Genomic DNA, 26,342 nt, shown 5'->3' with positions numbered 1-26,342 from the left:
TAGTCATTTAAAAGTTGGTGTTGCAGCCCTCAACTGATGTTGATGTTGACATGTTGTGTTTTGTCCTGAAGCTCCGCCCTCCACCTATCGACCAATCACCAAGTCAGTAGTGTTTGGGCATCTAGGTTGCCAGATCTGCTCTAGTTACCACAGCTGCAGCTCCAAACGCCCCTGCTGATCCTGCAGCCTATCTGGCAACCTCGAGTCAGAGGGAGGAACCCAGTCACTGCACAATATTTTGTAATCCTCAACGGGATGTTTATTGCTAGCTCACTTTGGTTTGACACCATGTAGGCCTCAAAATAGTGGGCATGGCTAAACAGAAAATGATGAATTATGCTTTGATATGACTCTACTGAGGCAGTGCTTGCCTGTTTGCTCGGTCTGGTGTCAATAAAAGCTTTTATTGGACCAACAAGGAAGTTTTCAGTTCTGAAATGTACAGGATATTATTATAGTATGACCTCTTAAATGTCAAAAGCTCCAGGAAAATTTGATTTCTCAGTTCATGACTCCTTTAATAATAAAATAACAAATATGTTAAAAATATGGTATATGTAGGCTATTAATATGTTAATATTCATATTATTGTTAATATGCTAAAAAAAAGGTGTTTATTTAATTCACGAGTAAAGACAATAATGTCATGATCAATTTACTTTAAGCCGTCACCAAGAATGTTGACAATAATGTGTTCACAGGCTGCCTGTTGTGTCTTTTAAAATTCCCTTTTCAATAATTGCATATACATTTCTACATTTAGAAAACTTTTTAAATCTGGCATGGAACCCTAAAGATCTGCAGACCCCGAGTTAAAACACTGGTTCCAAACAAACGAACAAGCCTATATTATTGCATATTATAGCAGCTTAATTTTTAATGTATACTTACTTGGCTTTAAAGGTCATTTGCAAATACATGAAAATTGTCTAGAGGTCACTCTGTCCAAGTTATCCAAATACAGAACTAAGAACATTTTCTTAGCTTTTCTGCTACTTGTGTGTATTTTTTTAGTTTGCTCTCAATCTGGTCTAATTTACGATCGCTGTATGACACTCTAAATCGGATTTGTGCTCGCTGAACACACTGAGAGGTAACATCAGGATGAGCGAATCATTAGGTCCTTCCACACCCTTGACTCCTTCCCAACGGCCCCCCACCCCCCACCAACCATCCTCTCACTTGCCTCTCCATATTCACTGTCAGTCTATACACAACTAGTCCATTTTATTTTTAAGCACTCCCGAACAGAGGGACTGTTTTCACAGCGTGTAGGAGCAAGTGATTGAGAAACTGGGGCAGAAAGTTGATTTGCATCTATTTGCAAAAGGAAACAGGTGACCTGAGGTAATTGACAGACTGATGATTTACTGAGCGCGAGGATTCGCGCACTGACAGATTCGATGCGTAATTACTGAGACTTTCAAGAGGCGCGCGCTCGTGTTGCTTTTACATCGATGAGGTGTACACGAAAACCTGGTGTGCGTGTGTGAGACCTGGCGGGAGAGTCGATAGATCGCTCTTATTTAAAATAAACATAAGCTGAGGAGGAACTTGCAGAACTTTTTTGCCCCACTGAAATAGGACATAATGCCTGTTCGACGGGGACACGTTGCGCCTCAGAACACGTTTCTGGACACCATCATTCGCAAATTCGAGGTTCAGAGTAAGTGAATTAATGTTTATTTATTTATTACCAAATGATGATGATTGGCAACGATGATGATGATTTTTAAATTATTGTCATCATTAGGATGTAGATTTGTAGATTATTATTACGACTTTTAAAAGTGTCCGAATATCCGTATTGTTAAAGGAAACACTTTGATTTTTAAAATTATCTAAATATGTGCTAGTTAGGGAGTACAGTCTAGCCAACGACAACTTAATAGCATTAATAAAGGAGATGGATATGTAACTTTAATTTCATCTCTATACAGTACAGTCCAAAAATTGCTTTCATTGGTGGATGCAGGTCACTATAGTTCAATTATGTAAGCATGGCAATTAGCAAAATGATGTAAACTGACACATATTTACCCCAAAATTCTTCATGTAGTAGACTACTTTGACCTGACCATTTTTTGTTAAAGGGTTTTTCTTTAATTGCTAATGCAACCTTTTACACCACAGACCGAACAAAATTAAGCATTGCTTGGTATTTTGTTGACCTAAATTAGTATTATCTAATTGTGTAATTAAATTTAACAGCTGATTGGTTGATTGTAATCCAACCATTCTATCAAAGTTACCTGACATTATCAAGTTTTTGTCATATTTTATTACCATTTTCTAAACTATGCAAATAAACTGAGAAAATGGTGAAGGTGTCTGAATCAATTTTGGTTATATATACTTATATAAGTCAAGTTAAAACAAACATCCTTAGACTCAAAATGGTAGCTTGTTTTTTGTTCATGGATGTGATTTATGAATCTCTTGTGTCTCTTTTTTCTTGTTACTCAACAGATCGCAAATTCATCATCGCCAATGCTCGAGTTGAAAACTGTGCCATTATCTTCTGTAACGATGGCTTTTGCGGTATGTGCGGCTATACACGTTCAGAGGTCATGCAAAAGCCGTGTACGTGCAGTTTTCTGTATGGGCCGCATACTGGACGACCAGCCATGGCCCAGATGGCCAAAGCCTTACTGGGCTCTGAAGAAAGGAAGGTGGAGATCTCCCTATACAGAAAAGATGGTACGTTTCTGTGGGGGGGCATTATTACAGTGACACTTAAAAATGGTAACAAAAAATGGCTAGAATATAATAGTAGGCCTTGTATGATAATATGACAACAGGCAATAACAAGTTCCTTTGCCCACAAGTTGATAAGCAATTTAAGAAAAAATGAATGCACTTGAATTCATTTGGTTTTTGCATTCATCTATGATTTGCAACCTGCATTCAGCGTATTTCATTGGACCCAGTAATACTCATTCCCTGAACATAAAATTATTTCATTTTGCTAAGTCCTTCTATGTGACATTTGATATGTCCCATGAAATTGATCTTTGAGTTTTAGCATCCTTTATTGTGGATGCTCAACTTACTGAAAGTGCAATTCTAATTATTTCTATTTCTGTCCTCTCCTATTTAAAGACATCATTTCTGGATGATGTATTGATTTCCAGGACAGCTGGGAGTTTGAGAATAGGAACAATAGTCATAGAAGACATAATTGCAAAGGACAATTTCTCACTATCCAGATCAATTCCCAGTGCTATATGCTAGTAATCCAAATTATTGCGTAAGGGCATCAGAAGAGTGTCCTCTAGTAGTGCTCAGGACAGAGGACAATGCATACAGTGGGGATTTGAGTCTACAATACTAACAAGTCAGCAACATTACAACATCCATAAGATACCAGAAATGCTCCTATATGACTAGAACATATGTGACCCTGGAACACAAAACCAGTCATTAGGATATTAAGAAAATATTATATTCCATGAAGTTAATCATTATTACAAATAACATTTAATTTATTATTAGTAATAGGCATTGCTAATGACTTAGAAAAGCTAAGCTTTAAAAGTGATTTTCTCAATATTTCATGTTTTTTGCACCCTCATATTCCAGATATTCAAATAGTTGTATCTCTGCCTAATATTTTCATATCCTAACAAACCATACATCAACGAAAAGCTTATTTATTCAGCTGTCATATTTCAAATGTACCTTTATGACGAGGGTCACATCTGTTAAAATGTAGGTTTGGGCAGCATGTCCCAGCACAGGTTTTTTTCCACTGATCTAGATGTTAGAAATACTTCTCAGTGTGACCCTGTGTAACCTAACCACCCTAAATTTCTCAGGTGTTCTCAGGCTACATTTAGGTGTTCCGAAATACGATATTCCGTTTTCTGACTTCCTTACATTATCGTCTAAATCTCATTACAGTATGTCATTGGTAACAGTAAGCTTTAGTATATATTTGTGTACAATCATGCTTGTGTTTAGACTTTTATCGGGGCCTGTGGGTATTATGTCAGTATATAAACCTACATGTCAAGTCCATCACCCTGCACCTACAAAGATTATCATTAGACGGCATGTTAGGTATTTGTATTGGAATACAATAGCTATATATATATAAACTATTGTTAGGGTTCAGATGACACGTTCAAAGGTTTTAGCGTGTTTTACAAAGGACGTGCAAACTACATTATGTGAAATACAAATAGTTTCCAGGACAGATTGAGGTTGTTAAAGGGGGGGTGAAATGCTGTTTCATGCATACTGAGCTTTTTACACCTTTAAAGACTTGGATTCCCATCCTAAACATAGACAAAGTTTCAAAAACTAATGTTGGACGTTTGATGGAGTATTTCTGTGTTAAAAATACTCCTTCCGGTTTCTCACAAGTTTCGGCGAGTTTTTTTCGAGTATGGGTCTACTTGACGTTAAATAGAGCGGAAGGTCCTTGTATGGGCTGTACGGGCTCTTCTCCCGGAAGGGTGCGCGCGCGCGTGACTAGAGGGAGAGAGAGGAAATGCACGCTGTAAACAGTCTCTCAGGTGCAGATCCAGTCGTCCGTGAACACTTATGTCGCGCCGCGCTCCACTTTATTCCTATGGGTGACGTCGAGCGACTTCAACGCTTCAGCACAGCATTCCGGGAAGGCAGCGCTGCATTTGAACCGATTTGAACGCAGAAATGACGGGAAGCTTCAAGGCATCGCTTCAGTCGCGTCGCAAAGTGGATTTCCACGGTCACTGCTGTCACAGGACTTCACCAAATCATACCAAAGAAGTGTGTTTTTGACAGAGCGGTCCTGCTTTGGAAGATGCCGGTGAGTAAATCAACTTCAAATGTCTCTGCTATTAGCTACCGTCGCATGAGTAAACATCAGTAAACGATACGATCGCGTGCTTCGTCATTCAAATGAGCTAACGGTTACTCCATTGTTGTTCTGTATAACGTTACACTATTCTGACTCTGACGTGCAAAACCGTTTTGCTTGCTACCTCTAAGGTCTAGTCACATACAATAGTCCATAAACCGAATCATGTCCTCATAAACTGCACACAAAGGCCCCTAAATACAGTACATACCACAGAGACGGACATCCTGATGTTGCCGTTTCTCCTGTTCAATTTATTTCAGCCTCAGATTTGATTGTGGATCATTATCTGTATTAGCTGAGATAGCCATGGGTTTCTCCACGCTTGAGGACGTCACCGCTTTGCGCGCTTGTCATTCTTTAGCTCCGCCCACACGATACGCCTCCAGGTGCTCGTTTTTTTCCGGAAAGACTCGGTACAGCCCATATTTCTTTTATAAATATGATAAAACTAAAGACTTTTCGGAGATATGAAGGATGCAATACTACTCTATAGGTACTCAAGATTGACATGAGATTGACTGAAACTGAGTGTTTCACCCCCCCTTTAATGTTTACCATACTATTGTCTGCTTGCCATCCTAATCTCATTAGTATTCATATTTTAATGTTTACACATACATTGTTGTATTTTTAGATATATATACTGAAACTTACAACATGGACAAATTGACAGCATCCAAAACGTAATTTTTTTTCTGATGCATAGCTGTAGAAATAAAAAAAAAATAAAAAAAATTTGTTTAAATTCAATATTTTTTTTAAATTATAGTTGTATAGTTACATTTTTATTATTTTTGAGGCGCTAAATCTTCTTCTACTACTACTACCATTGAAAAAAAATGTAATTGTAAAATGTAATACTATAAATGGCTGTCTTTTCATCACACAGAGCTATAACAGACTTATTAACTGACATGGAATATAATCCAGGAATAGAGTGAATTATTTTTACAATCATTTGATCATGCACACTGCACATGTGATTTTTTATCCACTGCTGCTAGTGGCAAACAAAATAATAATTTAATTTTTAAGTAATGATTAACAATAAACCTTTATCACTTTTCCTATTTCCAGTAAGTGAAGCAGCGTATCGCGACTTTCAGTCCTATCGCAGCACAATCGAAACAAATGGCTGAACATTCCCGCCGGTGTTACTGCAGCCATCCAGCTGCTCTAATTCTAAACGGCACTCTTACCTCAGTTTTCACGATTTCACAAGAAGAACTGAGGAAAGCATGGTTGAGACTGAAATCGCGCGATGAAGGTGCTTCCTTTAAAAGAATATGCGGGAGTATGTTCGTGTGTGGTAGATATTAACATCTCATCTCTTCAACCAACTAAGATGTTTCCTACTAAATGTGCATTCTGAAATAAATACATTTATTTCCCAACTAACCTGGCTAATCTCTTACTGATATTTCACACCTGATGAATTTATATGTAAAAATGAGTTTGCCTGATGAACACCCTTATTGAAAGTAACCATGGTTTTATTATTGTAAAAATGCTGTAACCATGTATTTATTTTTTTATTTTTTTTGCGGATTGATTACCCTTTGTACAATAACTGCAATATTTTTTTATTTGTATTAAAACCAATTATTTAATAAGAGTAGTATTAATATTGATGAGTGAATGCACGGCATTTGCCTCAAAGACATTAAACATTTATCTAACACGTTGAGAGCGCAACTGCTTTGAATATTAAACATTTTTATGAATTACATACAGTGAAATGATTGCCAATGAAACACCACACAGTATAATGAATAAAATATTTAATACAAATAAATACATCTTATTCATCAGGTTTCACACACACTGCAGCGTTGCGGCGGTCATTAGTTAAGACGAGCACTGATGAATATTAAAGGTCCCGTTCTTCGCGATTCCATCTTTCAAACTTTAGTTAGTGTGTAATGTTGCTGTAAGAGCATAAATAATACCTGTAAAATTATAAAGCTCAAAGTTGACTCAATGCCAAGTGAGATATTTTATTTAACAGAAGTTCCCTTTCAAAGCCTACAGCGAACGGCCGGTTTGGACTACAGCAGGAACTGCAGGGATGTAATGACGTCACTAGAACCATTTGTTGACTAACCCTCCGCCCACAAGAACGCGCAGAATAGGGGGCGTGGTCTTGTTGCTCTCCCACGTGGAGAAGAGCGCGCATTCAGCGCTTGCATCTCCCCGTTATGGTAAGAGGCGGGACCTTTCCGGGCAAAGTGCGCTAAGCTGCTGTCCAATCACAGCATGGGAAGCGCTGGCCCAATCAGAACTCGTTACGTATTTCTGAAGGAGGGACTTCATAGAACAAGGAAATCATCAGGTTTTTAGGACAGAGGAAACAGCGCTGTACAGATAAGTCAATTGTGTTAAAAAAAACTGTTTTTTTTACTTATCAATTAATCAATTCCACGGTGATTAAGGTCTATGAGAACAGATAATACATTTTAACATAAAAGAACCAGGTTTGGGACAATTATGAACTCGAATGTAAACAGGTGTGATGTCATTAATCATATAATGAATAACCATGGTAACCAATGACAAACGGGAACATAGAACAAAGGAAACAGGAAAACAAAGAGAAGCAAACTAAAAGTCCTTGATAATGAAACTAAAACTATGACTGAACGTGACACTAGACAAGAAACACAGACCAGAATCAAAGGTTTATCATGTCCAAACAATACAGTTCGTGATGGCACTGAACATATTTAATTTAATTTATTTAAATACAGTACAATCAACATATTATTTCTATGACTTAAATATTCAATGAATTTAAAAAGATTTGTAAATATTTGCATGTCTCTAAAGTTATTTATACATACACTTTAGATACACTTAACATACAATCACTGATGAAGTCATGTTGCATTTGCAAATGTGTGTTTGGGTTTCACGTTTTTTTGTCATTCAGATGCATTCTCACCCAAATATAATATGAATATAAATGCAATATTCTTAAATTCAATCATTAATTTGACTGGAAAACCACCTAAATACTTCACTCCAAAGATATTACATGCAAATAATGAGAAAAAAGTAAAACAGCTTTCAACATTCAACAACATTCAATGTAAATAACATTGAAAGGGATGCGGTTTTGTGCACGAGTCACAAACAACCATAAAAAAGGTTGAGAATTAATCAGCACAAGGACTTTGCACTAATGTTTTTTAGTTACTGTAAAGCATAAATAAAAGAAGATATGGACTTGTTTATAAATGTGTTGATGGCTATAGTCCAGAGGATCATTTATTACTGAAAACTAATGTGAGGTAATGAAGGTGTCATGGTCAGTAATAATGTCCTACAGTCTGGAGAGGACTACTGGAAGTTTCTACACAAATTACTTGCTGGAAGGACACATGAAAAGCTCCTCCGAGGGAACTTTGAAGGATAATGATGCTTCAGCGAAATGCTGCAATACACAGAAAGGCCATGGGGAAATATTCAAAACCTTCTAGTGATGTAAAACAAATCTATGTCTGATTAGAGAACTGGTATAATCAGCATAAATAACAGGTTTGTTTTATGAACCTCAAGAAATACCGTCTTCTCATTATTTTACCCATGCAGTGCACAAATGCCCATTTTCCCATAAAGACACTCTTGATGCAACAAAGATCTTTGCCTCTGAACACGGTCCTTGGGAAGGACGTTGAAAACATGAGCGTGGAACTAATGGTGGTTGCACCAGTAATCCTCCAACACAAAAGAGCAATTTCAAAGTCGACTCAATTAGTGAATGCCCATCCCTTTTTAAAGTCTGTTGGTCCTCTGAGGTTTAAATATGAAGAAAAAACGAGTGTGAACTGTATAAACCATTGCAGATTATCACTTAATGATGACCCCTGGGGCAGTTTGTGCTCTTGCGGTAAATGATCTGGTGATGACTTTTAATAGAAACTCCCCATTTCAACCTTTGCTTAATTTTTTTCTTTACCTTAATGAGATAGTAGAACCTCATTAGTTTGAGCTTTATATTTGATTAAAAAAATTGTATTATTTATTTCTCTTTAAAGGGGACATATTATGCCTCTTTTTACAAGAATGTTTAGCTCAAATTTTGTTTTGCCATTCACACTTGCTAAGTATGGTCAGATTCCAATCGGATATGCACAAAAATCTGATTTGGACTCACAGTCTGAATGAGGCTTAAGTCTCTGGTCCTCATTCTCCTTCATTGATTTTAAGTAAAGGGCCTTTCACACTGAACACAAATAAGCAGCACAAATGAACGCCTCAATGACACTCTTGAATCAAATCACTAGAACCTTACGGAGCTATTCCCCCCGGCCGTGTTCAATCGCTACTTGATAAAGTGGTATTGGAATTGCAGAGAATGTGGGAACTGATGATGAGTTTAATATCTAATTAAAGTTGCAAGCATTGTAGATAGTTTTGTTGCTGCTGTAGTACCAAACTTATCTTAATTTATTGTTGTAAAATATGCAAATGTGTTAAAGCCTAGTGTGCTGGCGTGAAACGCATTCTCAGGCGTGAATTAGCTGAAGGAGATCAGCCGCTTCATGTTCGGTGTAAAAGCACAGCTCACTGGGGATACACTTCACTTTCTCTCTGCTCTGTGTGAAAGAGCCTTAAAGGGATAGTTCACCCAAAAATGAAAATGTGATGTTACTTACCCTGCTTACCCCCAGTGCATCCAAGATGTAGGTGTCTTTGTTTCTTTAGTAGAACACAAATGAAGATTTTTAACTTCAACCGTTGCAGTCTGCCAGTCATAATGCATGTGAATGGGTAACAACTCTATGACAGTAAAAAAAAAAAAAATGCTTAGACAACATGCACAAAAACCCTACTGCTCGTGACGACACATTGATGTCTTAAGACACAAACCGATCGGTTTCTGTGAGAAACCAAACTGTATATATGTGGTTTTTTTTTTTTACCTCATATCAGACAAATCTCATCTAGTGTTCCCACCTGCTATTACTTCCGTCTAGTAAGGTCAAACTGGCGCGATCATAGATATATATATAATATCTAGGCAACGTGGGGGAGAGGACGCTGGCGTTGTCTGTTCGCCGCTTCTCCACCCACAACAAATCATGTTAATGTACTATTAGATTTACATTTTATTTTATTTCCTTATGTTTGTGACTAGTCTAACAGTCAGAGCTACAATTGGGACTGTTGCTGGCAGCCACTGAGAACTCGTTGTTCGTCGTTTCGCCGTTTTCAACCGCTTCTCTAATGTTTACGTTTGAATTGCTGCGGTTGGTTTCTGGTTTGGAGGACATTTGATGTTTCTCGCCGCGGGTGCTCACTGGTGGTCTCCCTTGGGCTTAAGCTGCATGGTGGCTGAAGTTTGCACCGGGCTAGCGTCATCCGGGCTCTCGTCGTCGGCGTCCGGCATGATGTTGGGATGTTCTGCTTCTCGGCTGCGCCGCTGTTCCGTCCTGCATTGCGACCGTGGAGCGACATCTGCGCCGGCCCCGGTGTGTCCACAGAAGTGCCCGGAGGAATGTTCTGCCTCCTGCATGGTGCTGCGGCGATCCCCATCGTTTGAATCATCATGAAGAAGACCCATCATCTGGTCTTCAGCTGTCGTGCCTCAGCGATGTCATCAGGACACTCCGCTGGGAGAAATTTTAAACATGGAGTGGACCACAGTGTGCTGCGGAGCTAACAGAGACTTCCACCATCAGCTGTTTTCTGTTCACCATCAGCTCTGTTTCTGTTCACCATCAGCTCTGTTTCTGTTCACCATCAGCTCTGTTTCTGTTCACCATCAGCTCTGTTTCTGTTCACCATCAGCTCTGTTTCTGTTCTGTTTTCTGTGTTGGTTGATTGTTTGTAGTATTCTGTATTTTTACTTGTTATTCATTTTTTGTGTTACCCCCCTTTGTTGCACTTTGAGATTCTTCGGAATGAAAAGTGCATTATAAATAAAATCTATTATTATTATTATTATTATATATATATATATATATATATATATATATATATATATATATATATATATATATATATATATATATATATATATATATATATATATATATATATAGATTCCTCATTAGTGCCTGTGCCGATCGGTCGAATGAGGCATCTACAATATATATATATATATATATATATATATATATATATATCTATGATCGTGCTGGATTTGACCTTACTAGACGAAAGTAGTGACGGATGCGAACACTAGATGAGATTCATCTGGATATGAGGTAGAAAAATATAATAAATACTGTTCGGTTTCTCACAGAAACCGATCCGTTTGTGCCTTAAGACATCAATGTGTCTTCACGAGCAGCAGAGTTTTTGTGCATGTTGTCTAAGTATGTTTTTTTTTTTTTTACTCTCATAGAGTTGTTACCCATTCACATGCATTATAACTGGCAGACTGCAATGGTTGGAGTTAAAAATCTTAATTTGTGTTCTACTGAAGAAACAAAGACACCTACATCTTGAATGCCCTGGGGGTAAGCAGAAAAACATCACATTTTTTTTATTTTTGGGTGATCTATCTCTTTAAGTTGTACAGTTTCCAAAGACATGAAATTATGACATAATTTTTTTGGGGTGAAACATCGCTTTATAAGAGATAAAATAATCGAAACATTGAGCTGTAACAACATCATTTATCATAACAATGCAGTACTGCTGAATAATCAAACATTCTCAAATATGACACATTTATGAGTGTAACTAGGAGAGGTCCAATAGAAAACCTCCATTCAAAGCACAAGGCAGAGGATGACCCTGCTCATCAGTCTTCATATTCTGGTAATGGCCTCCTCTGCTATAATTAGACAGAGTAATGACTGAAACCATCTCTAGGAGTTAATTATTTAAATGTCCGTTCTTCATCCCTGAACTCCCTTAGGAGTGTCTCTCAGAAAGCCCTCCTCAGCATTCAGCTGAGTTTGGAGTTTCTTACTTTTAAGATCCTGAAAGACTTCATTGACCATATTTTGCAATCGATATAACCAAAGGATTAAAGTTAGTCAAACTTGCTGAATTTATAAGTAAAAATTATCATATATACATTTGTTATGCAATGTTTTATTTTATGTATGTTATATGTTAATAGATCATCTCCTAATATCATTCTATTGTGTAATTTCACATTATGTTCAGGAATATTTGTACTGCAACTCTAGACGATCATTAATTATTTTTTTAATGATCAATGATATCCTTTTTTCCGGTTTCATGTCTTTTTTTTAACAATACAATACAAAATAAAAACAGGTAATATAAATATATAAATATTGTGAAGATGCATTTAAGTAATAAAAACAATTTTACTAAATATTTTGAGACTATCATGCTGTGGTCTAATTCTGTTTTATCTGCGTATTGTTTATTTATGACCGTGGCAGTGTAATATGAACTTCGGCAGGCTTCTGTAGTTTTTGTTTTTCTCAAACCTCAGGCTATTTTCAAAATTTGCATTAGATTTGTATTATTATGATATTCAAATCCTACGAGTAAATTGAGAGGATAAGGAAACACAAGGACACATACTGGCAATACAGAGCTGCCTTCTCATCTTGCTTTCTTTATGGTATTGCTGCAGGTATTCAAAATAATAAATATTTTCTACAACATGCAAACAGTAAAGTTGCATATATGACTGTAGAGTTTTGTAATGTTCTGCAGAATTTATATGCAGCTCGTTCACAAAGTTCACATTGTCTTCTCCTCCATGTGCCTCCAAAAAGAATCAAACGGTTAATGAATCAGTGAATCGATCAATGATTCGGGTCGCCAATGGCACGTGTTTTCAGCAGTTTGGCACTTCAGAACTACTGAAATTATGTGACATTGGCGACCCGAATATATGTAAGGCTCAAGGGAAAGTTGATTTCTCAATTCATCACCCCTTTAACCCATGGCCAACAAAGGTGCTAGGGCATGCTGATTTTTTCCTTTATGACAGCAGAAACAACTCCCGATACTCTGTCATTTTTAGCCATACAGAAAAGTGCAAGACATAATTATATAAGTTGTGTCTACTGTTATTTGTGTACACTCACAATCACAACAAAGGCTTTTGATTCAGGGAACTGATTATTTGGCATAGACTACCACTCCAAACGCTGTCTTCATTTCAAATATATATTTTGTTTATTAAACGCAAAGGTTTTAATTTCAAAAGCATTTCTAAATTCAGTTCATATTTCTAATAAATTAAATTCCAAGCCAAAATAATGAAATGGTAAAAGAAAAAATACAACAACTTTGAGGTACCACCATGCAAATTCAAACATTTTGCTCTTTTGTTTTTTTAATTAATGCTTGAATAACACACCTATGTCTAGTGCGGTGGCTGGGATATACATAAACCTACCCTTATGCTGCAGTCGGCCACTTCCGCTCTTTTCGTTGCGTATAATGGGGAAACAAAGTGCTGTTTTACATGGATTAGAGACACTTGTTGCACTTTGCAGTAATCTAGATCGATATTAAAACAGGATGACTAAATGACTGTTGTTAAATGACATACAGTTATTTTTTTAATATATTGTATGATGGAGAAAGCTCTCTCTGACTTTGCTATGTTAGCTACTTGACAAAATAATGTTGTTTTGGAGGCATGGTAAAACTTTCAGCGAATCAAAAGAAGAAGAAAAAACAAGCTATTGCGCTGTATAACAATTATCAGTTTTCTGCTGAGACATGTATATCCAAACAGTTGTGCGCCTCTCTAATAAAATACATTCTATATTAAAGCATCTTTGGTGTTTCCATGGTTTCTACAGAAATCAAGGTTATCGTGGAAATGACGTAATTGACAGGCAACGCAAGGACAGAGTCCGTAACACTGGTTAAAATATCTGATTTCTCTGGATTTGAACATTATTGAAAACATTTAGGATAATGTAAGTACACAGGTCAACAACATTGTTTTAGGGATTTTATGAGATTTTAATCTAAAAAGCTTACATCTTGTGCCTTTTAATAAATTCTGTGAATTTTTAACTGTAAAAAAAATAAAATAAAAAACCTTACATCAGGACACTAAGTGCCTCATTAATCTGTACATGATGAATCATAGTAAGAGACCAAGGCCACAAAAAGCATTTTACTGATCATTAGGCTTTTCTCTTTCTAACCACCACTTCCTAGAAAGTGCCTTGTGGTTCTCTTATTTGTAGTCGCTGGTTTTCTGGAATATCTATCTTGAAGCACAGGATTAAATTGATACAGTGCATCTACACTTGCATCCCCATGACAGACAAGAGGATGTAATGGAGAGGAAGAGAAAGATGATGGGGTGTGTCAGGCTTAGAGCCACTAAATCCCATTATTAATTCCAGTTTTCTATGGTGCTTATGTTCTTATGAAAACAATACAATTTCCTCTGGTGGCATTAACCTCCCTCGTCCTAATAGCCGCCTCTGTCCTTGGTTCTGAAAAAGTCACAATCTGTTTTAGTTTGTAAGGTTTGCAAATGAAAGCATGCCTTTTTTTCATGGATATAAACAGACATACCTTGACAGTTGCAAAATAGAGTCGAATTCTCTGTGTGCCGGCATCTCTTAAAAGGCTTGCATTTGGAAATTAGACCCACCAACCATGTCACACCCTTTTGTTTTTCATTAGCAATGTTATATCTTGAGACATTTCAAATGCATTCATAGAGCACTTAACCTGTATGATAACACATCAGCATTAGTGCTCACCTGTATTGGTCTGGTATCTTAAACCCTGTGAAGATTATGACGCAGAAGATGCCGGTGTTAAGCAGCAGATGGTTATGCTCTCCATGACTGTGTTTTACAGTAGCAGATGCTGCTGGTATGAATGAATTGATTTACAGAGGAATAGAGAAGTGTGTTCCACTCTTTAATCCCTGAGAGATGGCACCGTGTTCCCGGCTCTATTGTCGTCCTGCCTGCCCTTGAGTTCATCTCTGTTGTGAACCGCTTCTGGCCATCAGTGCTGGCCCATCAGACTGGCACAGAGAGGGGCTGATTGGTTTGGCAGTGGGAGAGAGCAGGAACCTCAGTGCCAGTGTGGGATGGCTATCAGTTGCCACCGTGAACAGTCAGGGCTCAGGACATATGCCAAGCTGGTTATCACAGACATTAACACAGACCTTTTATACATAATAGCTATAATAGCTTTTGTGGTGGACAGGTTGTGAAAAATAATAAATCCACTTATATACTTAAAGGGTTAGTTCACCCAAAAAGGAAACTGTGATGTTTATCTGCTTACCTCCAGGGCATTAAAGATGTATGTGTCTTTGTTTCTTCAGTAGAACACAAATGAAGATTTTTAACTCCAACCGTTGCAGTCTGCCAGTCATAATAAATGTGAATGGGTAACTCTATGAGAGTAAAAAAAAAATGCTTAGACAACATGCACAAAAACCCTGCTGCTCGTGACGACACATTGATGACTTAAGACACGAACCGATGTCAAACAAAAAAATGTAATTTGTGTTCTACTGAAGAAACAAAGACACCTACTTCTTTGATGCACTGGGGGTAGGCAAATAAACATCACATTTTCTTTTTTGGTAACTATCCCTTTATATATATTTTCATCTGTCTGAATCAACTGTTTAGAATTTAACAGAATATATTGTTGTATGCTGCCCTCTTGTGGTGACTGAAACATATGAAGCACTTTTTTTCCTGTATTGCTGCCACGTCTTTGAATGTGTGACCAACTGGCCATTATTGCAAATGTTCAGATTTCCCCCTCTCAATGCAGGTGTGTGTTTGCCATGCTTTGTGGATGTGGTTCCAGTGAAGAATGAGGATGGTTTAGTCATCATGTTCATCCTGAACTTTGAGCTGGCAGATCAGCAGAACAGACCCCTTGACAACTCACCGGGCAGAGAGATCAACCACAAACACACCATCCCCTGGCTCTCTAAAGGTACTCAGATCGGACTGACAGATTCAATACATTTATATTGACATTTACATTGACATTATATTTACATTTATATTGGTATATTTGGATTTAAGATTTGGTGGTGCTTCCTTGCGTTGTAAAGAATGTGTCAGTTATGTTCAGGAATATTTTGAACTGTACAACTCAAAGGATTGTAAGTTTAAATTGAAGACGATCATTATTTATTTTTTTAATGATCAATGATATCCTTTCCTTACATTTTCATGTCCGATAACAAAAATACCAAACCAGTTTTTCGTTATTAATTTTTTTACAATACAATACAAAAATAAAAACAGGCATTATAAATATTGTGAAGATGCATGAATATTTTAGTAATAAAAAACAAAAAAATTACTAGATATTTTGAATCTATCTATCTATCTATCTATCTATCTATCTATCTATCTATCTATCTATCTATCTATCTATCTATCTATCTATCTATCTATCTATCTATCTATCTATCTATCTATCTATTTTTTTTTACTGAAAACATTTAGTAATTTATGTAAACATTAAGTTACTTGTTCTGTGAACAAAATTGTTTCCTGTTACACATACTGTTGCATAATGGCATTGTTGCATGATTTTCTTTAGATACCCACCAAATTATGGTATTTATTGGTAGACTTGCCAATTTTATAATAATTATAAAAAGATTTCAATGGCAAAACATCTATATCTTTATAATATAATGGCATATTTATATGTTGCTTGCAAAACATTTTATGGTGTCAGAATACACACCTTTTTTAAAGGTGCCCTAGAATGAAAAATTGAATTAAGCATGGCATAGTTGAACAAGAGTTCAGTACATGGACATTACATACAGTGAGTCTCAAACACTATTATTTCCGTCTTCATATGTAAATCTTGTTTGTGAAAAAAAAACACAGAAAAAAGGCGATTCTCGACATAACGATAACTGTGACGCAATCGCTGGGGATCATTAATATGTACGCCCCCAACATTTGTATACGGCAGCGCATGCGTCACGCGAGGATTGCGAAAATGGCAGATCATGGAAATAGATGTTATGTTCCAGGCTGTGCAGGGGACGTGGGGACTTTTCATACCCTTCCCACTGAACAAAACTGTCAACAGGCATGTTTATCTATAACCGGATACCGCAACAATTTAATTAGAAGTTGTTCGTTTGCTCGGCCCATTTCACCAGACAGTTTTTCTAACCTGGACAATAGCAGGCTTCACTCAGCGTCTGATACTGAAGAAGCGACAATTCAAACTATATCCCCGCGAGCAGTAAGTAGTGTTTTTATCCACTTATTGACTCTCTAAACAATTTCTGATTAAACTGGAAGTTTCTTAGCGAGACAACATTAACGATAATATCCCCTGTGTTGTCTAGATCCAACGCAAGATGCTAGTACAGTAACAATAGGGAACTCCAAGCAGTATACATTAGTATGACAAATGTCAAAGTTAATATTATTTTCTGCCAGTGTAGTTGTAGATACATATGGCAATCCCTTTTGTCGGTTAGAATTATAATTTAGCCTATAGGCTATTTTCATCAACAACACAACTCAGGAGCTAACGTTAACTATGTTAGTTTAGTTGCTTAAAGATCTCTCACTCGATCCTTCTAACGTTATCACCACAATTTGAAACGGTAGTAATTTGTCAAGGCATCGTCAATTTGAAAAAAAAAACTAAACAACCTGTAGGCTACTGTACAAACAACATATTTGTGTGCTAACGTTACCCAGTTCACTGTTTAGAGTTTGTGATTCAAAGTGAAGAAAATATCATTGTAAAAATCAAATGGTGACGCATTACAGTGGTTAAAATGTTTTAAAATGCTAAAAATAAAGTTGTGACTGTTGACGATGAGTTAACATGTAAAGTTAATGCTATATGCTAGTTCACATGTAGGCTGAAGTTACAGTACTGAGTTTACGTTTTGCAGGTCTTACTGAAAATAAAGACTAAACTTACCACTCAAAAGCATCCATTTCCAATCTCAAAACAATTGGTTGTTCCTCAAATCTTTATCTTCATCAGAAAACAGGATCAAACATAAGGTTGGATGCATAATCTTTCCATTATTGACAGTATACGGTAGAAACAGCCCATCAGAGCCGAACTCCACATTATTATTCATGACTCTTCCATATAAGGCAAAAACAAACCATTACATCCTAGAGACAATTTCTGGGGTTGCAAATGGACCTGTACAACTGTATATGGACAATTTTAACCCTTAAATAAGTCACATACCCTTTATGTAGATACAATTTAAAATATTGTTTCAACTCATTCTAGGGCACCTTTGAACGGCTATCAATGAAGATGCAATTGTTGCAGGATGGTTACAGCATAGTTATAGCATTAATGGGACCCAATTCATGAGCTATCATTATTGTGTTTGAATCATGTAATATAATGATGATCTGATAAAATAATGAATCTTACTATTTCCTCAGCAAGAAAACATAGACTCAGGCTGCTGCGCTCCCTGAATGGCAGTAAACAGTCTCTGCATGAAGATTCTGAAAAAGGCTACATGCAGCCGATGCCCCATATGGGCCATGAGTCTGTAGCCCTGGACAAACTGCTCTCCCTGCCTGAACGCTCTGCACTCGGGGGATCTCAGATGTTATTTTGGGAAGATAAGACTCAAAATGAACCTGAAAGTGAGCCACGGCCATCAGAAGGATACCCTCCCCTGCCTCAGGGCTTCTCCCAGTCCTCTCCACGCCTGCACAACCTCACCTCTGAGGCCTCTCCATCCAGCTGCAGCATGGCCCATAGCCGCTCCTGTGAGAGCCTGTGCGGCATGCGGCCTTCACCCTCCACCGCTGACTTCAACTGGGACAAGAAGCTGCCTGTCAGACCCAGTAGCACAGGTGATGATAGAACCAACTGGCCAATTAGCTATACTATTTTGCGTTGGTATAAAAAGTGAAAGAGTGATATAAGATGGTAGCAACGACATGTTGTATAAAAGTCATTATACAAGTATTCCAAAGAGCCATGTAATAAATGAAAAGAAATACATGCAAAATATTAGATGATGAGATGAATTCGATCTTTGTTAATTTTTTTTACTTATAGGCGCCATGCACCGCAAAGCCAGCTTACAGAATGCTACTTCTGACTCCGATCTCATTCGTCTCCGTACCTCAGTTCGGGGTACCCAAATATCACACAACTTAATAGATATGAAGCCGGACCCCTTAATCGCTGTTCCGACCAGTGAGATTGACATCATCGCCCCATGCAAACTAATAGACCGGACCCATAATGTGACAGAGAAGGTCACTCAGGTGAGGTTTTTCACTTTTGTAAGGGTATAAGTCTTTTGTGAGCAACAAGCATTTTGACTTATTAAGAATGTGTTTTATTCAAAATGATTGAGAATGTGGTGTTTTAAAACAGGTGTAAAACATTCCAGGAATATCAAATAATGATCTTTAATACTGAAAATATCAGATGTAGAGCACAACACTTGTCTGTGGAGTCGTGTTTTACTGATATTTATAGTTTGGGTTATATATATGGCTATAGCGAGCTAATATGGAAGCGGGATGTACAAATCAACTAAATGAATAATGTGCGAAAATTAATCAAACCATGACAAACCATTGAAACAAACTGAAAACTAGGACAAAGAACTAAAATATGACAAACTCCCCCAAAACAGAAACAAACCCAGATTATCCCTTACAGCTATAGGTCGGAGTGATATATAGCCCTATCATAATAGAGCATTATTATTTCACCTTTTCTACCCATATATGAGTGGAGTAGATGTGAATAAAAGCCCAAATTTTATCTGTTAGGCAGATGGAGCGATTGGATCTCTTCGGAAAATTTGGACTAAACCACTCAATTCATATGGATTAGTTTAGCAATCTCTTTCTGAACTTTTTGAAGCGTCAAATTGGTAGTTGCGTAGCTGTCAATGAAGGCGAGTAATTAATGATAGAATTTTCATTTTTAGGTGAACTATCCCTTTAAAGCCATCAATGCATTATAAAGTTATTCATAATATGTTATATAATACATTATAATGCATCTTGTCATAAATAATTGTAGCTAAAGCTTTAACAGATTCCTTTTTACGTCTGAAATAGGATGTTTTGCCAAGTGTTTTATTGCATTACACTTTCATAAGGTGTGTTCAGTGAATAAATAAGCATTATAATGTATTATAACTGTAATTGCAATTATTCATGAGACCATACCGTGTATTATAAGGTGGATTACAAGGCATAATTAATGCATTAACAATACTTTTAAAATGCATTATATATAAAAGCTTTAAGCAAAGTGTTAAAACTGTGTGAAACTGTGGTCTCTGGGAATTCTCCAAAGCAATGAAAAAATGAAAAAAGTCGATAACACATGCAGTTCACTCGTGCAGTATTTTATGATTGTTCCACGGAAATTCCCTCTCATACCTGGGAATAAAGCGGGATCCTGGTCAGAGTCATATAGACAGCTGTGCATGGCTGGCTGAACAGATACTTGCCCTGCATTCCCGTTTGAAGGGCATTCCAACAGAGCACAGAGGGAATGAGTTTTGTCAAAGGTCACATGGCACTTGCCGCGAGGTGTCCTTCCATTTTCAGCTGAAAGATCTATATCTCTTCAACTGACAGCCATTAGCACTCATGTGGGTGTGTGTTCAGAGATGCTTAGTCATTTGTCTGTTTAGACCAGTGCCCTGTTGACATAATCACTATTTAGGAGTAGATTTAATTGAATCGAATTTCATGCATCCATAATATTTCTAAGTATTATTCATTCAATAATAAAGTCTTATATATCAGATTTTTTTATTTATCAAGGACACATTATTTTGATCAAAAGTGATAGTAAAGATTTACATTATAATGTTACGAAACAGTTATTTTATATTGTAATAATATATAAGAATATTGTATATTGTAATAATATTTAAGAATATACCAATATATACTGGTTTTACTGTATTTTTGACAAATAAATGCAGCCTTGGTGAGCATAAGAAACTTACATTAAAAACAACATTAAACCGTACACCAAACTTTTGAACAGCGGTGTAATTTATATTTAATTATTTTTTACTTTAATAAAATCAATTAATTTCAATAGAATTTTTATTTTCAGCAGTGTTTTTGTTTTCACAGAGTGGTGTTTTTCACAGGTGAATCACAGCTGCTAGTTGTGAATTGCTGATGTCTCTGCCAGGGGAACTTCTGACACTCCTTAACAGGAATTGATGTGTTATTTTGGTTAATGCAATGCTTTAGGGAAAAAGAGGGATACCTCATCCCCTTCCTCTACCTCTGCCTGTCCTATCACAGAAGTGGCATCCCTCTGGTGCTTCTCTCAAGAGCCCCAACCCACTTATAGTGTCATTAGCTCGTTAATCAAAATGGCACACTCACAGGAGGCCAAACAACAGGCCTAGTCTCTTTCCATCGGAAACTCTTCATTATTTCTCTGTTTTTGTATGTGTGGGTGGGTGAGTCCCAGAAATGTTGGATAGGACGGGAAAAACTGTTTATTTAGTTTATGAATTATGCAATATTGAAATGCTACAGTGCCGATTGAGCTGTATTTGAGCGTAAACAAAAATCATGAGAGGTTGCCCTGCAGTTCTTTACGTGCACTCTCTCATGCACACATTTCTCGTCCCCTCCACGAACTGACAATGCGCTGACGTCATTACAGCAGTTTTAAAATACTTTTAAAATACCAGGTCAACACTAAACCAATACACCACAGCCATAAAACGAATGTTTTTAAAATACATTTTAAAGTGATTCTGAACCACTTTTAACTTGACAGTGCCTTGTTGCAGAGCTCATTAAGGGAGACGCTAAAAAAAAAACTGAAAGGTGACAGGCGGTTCCAGATTATGTATGGATAAACCCCACCCATGACTGGTGATGATCTGCCCTATTAGCATAGATAATGAGTGAGCTGTAGCAGTCCAATAGTTCTGTATATGTCTGTGCCAAGAAAAATGACTAATGTTCTGTTGGATGTACCAATGAACATAAGAGTCTCCATAGACTCCCGGCATCTAGGCCACTGAGGACGGCGTGGTTGAATTTCATTCATGAAGGAAATTTGCCAAAGAAATTAGTTAAAGTGTTAAATATTTTAGCAAATCATTTTACGCCTGACTGCTTCCCAAACAAAGGCTAGTTCATGCTGGATTAAGTTGAATCTGTGTGATTCTAAATTGAATCAACTTCAAGGGGTGATGAATTGAGAAATCAACTTTCCCTTGAGCCTTTGATATATAAAAGGTCATGGTAATATAAGAATATCCTGTAAGTTTCAGAGCTGAAAAGCTTTTATAGAAGGGTACAACGCCACCTCTATGTGTACGCTGCTTCTGTAGCCCCGCCCACCGACTCGTGGAGCTAAACTGAACGCGTTACCGAGCAATAAACACGCAGAAGATAGCAAGATAATCGCTTGTAAACAAGACACAGATCGACACTGGATTTGCAGACATGTTGAGATTAAAACGCAATGCTGTGCCTTCTATATTGGATACGATAAGAATGTTGCAGCACACTTATGGGAGTTAAACTTGTTTTTATCTGCAATAGTATTGCATTGTTACTGATCGGATAGCTCAGTGTTTCCCAACCGGGGTGCCGTCTGACGTGAGCAGGGGTGCCGTGTAAAAGGCGTCGACACGCACTTGCACCGCGGTTCATCTCACATCTAATGACGCATCTTTAATATGGGTTGTAAATTGATAATAATGCTTTATGTATGTTTCTGTTGATGGGTACACTTGCTGGCTCCTCAGTGATACACTACAACAACAGCGATGATAAAAGAAAAACGTGGGCAAAACGGTCTCTCTTAGTAAACTTTGTTCAAGGCATGCGAATGCTGCCGTATGTTCGAATATGACCAGTCGTTTTCGCCATCATCACCCGGGTATATTCGCCAGTATGTGTATATATTCGCTGTATATGCCTTAAGTGAACTTTATACAGTCGACTCGCGAAAGACGACGCATGTCCCTGCATTAGGTCTTAAAGGGGCAGTAGCCCTAACTGCTGTCTGTTTAATGTCAAACAAAAGATAAGGACATGACATCACTCACTGCTCTTGATTGAATACCTGGTGTAAGCTTAATAAGGATTAATCTTTAATTTAAACAGTTAAATATACAGTTATTTTACATTTGATTACTTTATTCAATTTCTCTACCTAAAAACTAATGTTAGCCCTACCTGAAAAGGATTGTTTATTTTATTAGTATCTTTGCTCAATAGTATTGTGCTGCTGCTTGTATTTAATTTATTTGTTCTTATTTTCTTAAATTTTATTTGACAGTAGTCCTTTTTCCCCTGAACATAGCAAATACCGTACTATACTGAAACTGTGAACTTAAAACCGCGATACAAACTGAACCGTGAGCAATCTGTACCGTTACCCTCCTAGCGTAACGTGTGTGAGGGGGTGCCACAAAATTTAGAACATTTTCAAAGGGTGCCATGACTGAAAAAAGGTTGGGAAACACTGGTATAGATTATGTGTACATGACGTGTCTAACAGAGCATACCAGCACGCTGTCACAGGCTGGAATTCCTTATTTGTTCATTGCAATTCGGGTTCAGACTCCAAGGGCTCGCAAAGACTGCAACGACCTGGGGCTATGTGTTTTCCAGACGGGCTACCAAAACATAAGCCCGTCAGCAGACCGGTGAATCTTAAATAGTGAAACAACATTAATTTCTTGATCTCCGTTGTGTTTGAAGAGCGCCTGCCTGGGCATGTTTTTGTGAAATATGATGACACAAATGTGTGTAATGACATGCATGTGGGTATGACAGGTATTACAAGGAGAGGATGAAATATAAGGACATTGGCCATGTCCCCATTTTTCAAAATGCTTATAAATCATACAGGATGAGTTTTTTTTTACAAAGTAAAAATGTAGAATGTTTCCTGTGATGGGTAGGTTTAGGGGCAGTGTAAGCGGATAGAAAATACAGTTTTTACAGTATAAAAACCATTACGCCTATGGAATGTCCCCACATTGCAGTGTGTGTGTGTGTGTGTGTGTGTGGTTCACGCTTATATCCGCTTTATATCAAGCAGGCCAAGTAATAAAAAAATGAATTAATCACGGGTGGAGGAGAGATAAATCAATATATTTGTTTGATAAATACGTTTTGAGACTGAGCTCCATCAGAGAATTATTCCGGCAGCTTTCAAAACAATCCCTCCCTCATGAGAACTGACAGGGGAGCAGAGGCTCATTAAAAATGCAAATCTTATCCAAACCTAGACGTGGGCGTTTGAGTCTTCAGCAAGACATGCCTATAAAAACCGAGCGTTTTGGAGAGAGCCTTAAAACCAGTGTAGAAAATGGCTTATTACTTATTAGTTATGATGTTTTTGAATGTAAAAATCATGCAAACGTCATAAGTTGACCTCTGACAACAATTACATTTTTTTTTAAAGCCAGTTCATGACACCTTTAACTGAGTCTCTCCATCAGTGTCCGACTCTGGTTCGAACATATAAAGCTGAACGCCACTACTGACAATTTCTGACATTCTCCAGTTTTATCATTGCCGGAGTATCTAAAACACAAGCTGTAAAGGCTCTGTCCACTTCTGGAAAGGGGACAGGGAGAAGCCGCTCATTTGCATTTAAAAGGACAAACACAAAGACGGCATGTTTGGCTCACACCCAAATAATTTGACGCGCTATAATAAATAATCCTGCGGGGAATTTTGAGCTGAAACTTTACAGACACATTCTGGGGACACCAGAGACTTCTATTACATCTTGTGAAAAAGGGCATAATAGGTCCCCTTTAAATGACTTACAATTACATTGAAACGCAGAAATGCAGCATATTTACAGCACGTTTTATTTTTTTTTATCTTCGGGTCTTGATATTCCCTGTATTCTAACCAGGCAGACAATGGCTAATGATTACATTTTACATTAATCAGCTTGTGTTGAAATGCGTAGTGAGAGTTTTCAGGGGAATCCCAGTAATTAGTTGCTATTGGCACTGAGAATAGAGGACTTTTCTCCAATTTCAACTTGCTACTGAAAAAAGCATTGTGTGTTGTCTCAGTTACTCTAGAGTTTATGGTTTTTGTGTTCATGTGTGGTACAATAGATTCTGCTTTGGATTCCAGACAGATAAAAGCAATTTCATTCAGAAATGCTTTACTGACCTTATTTTTTTGTTGTTGTTGTTGCGTGGACCGAATCAGTTCAAACATGTGAAATGGTGTCCCATATGTGTTTAAGGTTTTTATGGCTACTCTCCCACCTATCTTTTTCATGTTATTCAAAGCCTATACTTGCATAAACAACAGCTGGGGTAGGGCTGCCTGCAGAAATTACAAATGTTTTGATGGTACTTACTCCAATGGTAGGGGGAAAACATATTTGGAGTGTATGTTGAGCTCAAAAGGCATAATTAATAAATAATAATAAAAAGATCACATTGTATTTTTATGACTTGAAAAAAAATAATTATAGTAGATTAATGTTACATTTACAGCCCAAATATAAATATAGCTATAGGCTTTTTTTCTCTGCAATTCTGAACTCTAATTCTTAATTAATTGATTACTTATTTTGATGTTTAAATATTTTTATGCAAACTAGAAACAAGGGTTGTGTTTGTAATGAAAACTTTTGATTTGTATATTTGCTTATCAAGCATTAGATGCAATAGTCTGTTTAATGATGCTTTCTCTTCTGGCAATGGGAGTCATAGTGGCCAATATATTCATATTTATTTATGCATGCCAGCCATGAATATTTTCTGTAATGACTGAGGGTACGTTTTTTAACATGCTTTTTGGGGATTCGGCCCATTTGGAGTTGTAAGTTAATGAGACGGCATGGAGGAGCTACTCTCATTCTGTGTTTTGACTCTAAAGTCTATTTACTTAAGCCAAAGAGATTGGATTAGATTCAGATCTAATTTTCTCTGTACTTGATACTAATACCCTCAGTACGCAGTGCAACAAAAATACAAAGCAAATACATTGTGTTTTTGCATGACCATTCGTGAGGAACTTTGGGAAGAAAGGAGAAACAAATCCACTGATATTTAATTTTCAGCATTTTTAATTCTGTAATATTGGTTATAACAGGCTGCACACTTGAATACACCATCACACGGATAATAAATGAGTGAGCAAATATAGCTTATGGTGCATATAAAAAAAAATAAATAAGAGTAAACATATATTATGTAAGCCACAACATTATCTTATTTGAACTACATTCCAGTCTCAGTCTCAAGTTGTTTTATTAGTAGGAGTATCATGTGTTTCTGAATTGTCATTTTGTATAAATGAATTAATGCATCTAATTATTGCTTAATTTATGTCATTAATGACTCACCCTAATGCCGTTCCACACCCGTAAGACCTCCGTTCATCTTCAGAACACAGATGAAGATATTTTATATTTAGTCCGAGAGCGTATGCAAGTGTATGCACACTATACTGTCCATGTCCAGAAAGGGAATAAACACATCATCAAAGTAGTCCATATGGGACATCAGTTAGTTAATTAGAATCTCTTGAAGCATTGAAAATACATTTTGGTCAAAAAATAA

General features: G+C 37.1%; 1 protein-coding gene across 1 annotated transcript in view; it reads left to right on the top strand.

Annotated features, from left to right (window-relative positions):
* Positions 1-1,264: 1,264 nt before the first annotated feature.
* kcnh2a (potassium voltage-gated channel, subfamily H (eag-related), member 2a) overlaps positions 1,265-26,342 on the top strand; it is a 48,044-nt gene continuing 22,966 nt past the window's right edge. The window contains exons 1-5 of the mRNA XM_067453809.1: positions 1,265-1,666; positions 2,470-2,700; positions 15,566-15,733; positions 18,202-18,624; positions 18,833-19,044. Of these exons, the coding sequence (XP_067309910.1) occupies positions 1,591-1,666; positions 2,470-2,700; positions 15,566-15,733; positions 18,202-18,624; positions 18,833-19,044 (1,110 nt within the window). The 5' untranslated portion in view covers positions 1,265-1,590. The remainder of the gene's footprint in view (positions 1,667-2,469; positions 2,701-15,565; positions 15,734-18,201; positions 18,625-18,832; positions 19,045-26,342) is intronic.

This window comes from Pseudorasbora parva, chromosome 9 (assembly GCF_024679245.1).
Source record: "Pseudorasbora parva isolate DD20220531a chromosome 9, ASM2467924v1, whole genome shotgun sequence".
Taxonomy (NCBI): domain Eukaryota; kingdom Metazoa; phylum Chordata; class Actinopteri; order Cypriniformes; family Gobionidae; genus Pseudorasbora; species Pseudorasbora parva.
Note: the sequence above shows the minus strand (reverse complement) of the source record. Positions and strands in the feature narration are given on the sequence as shown.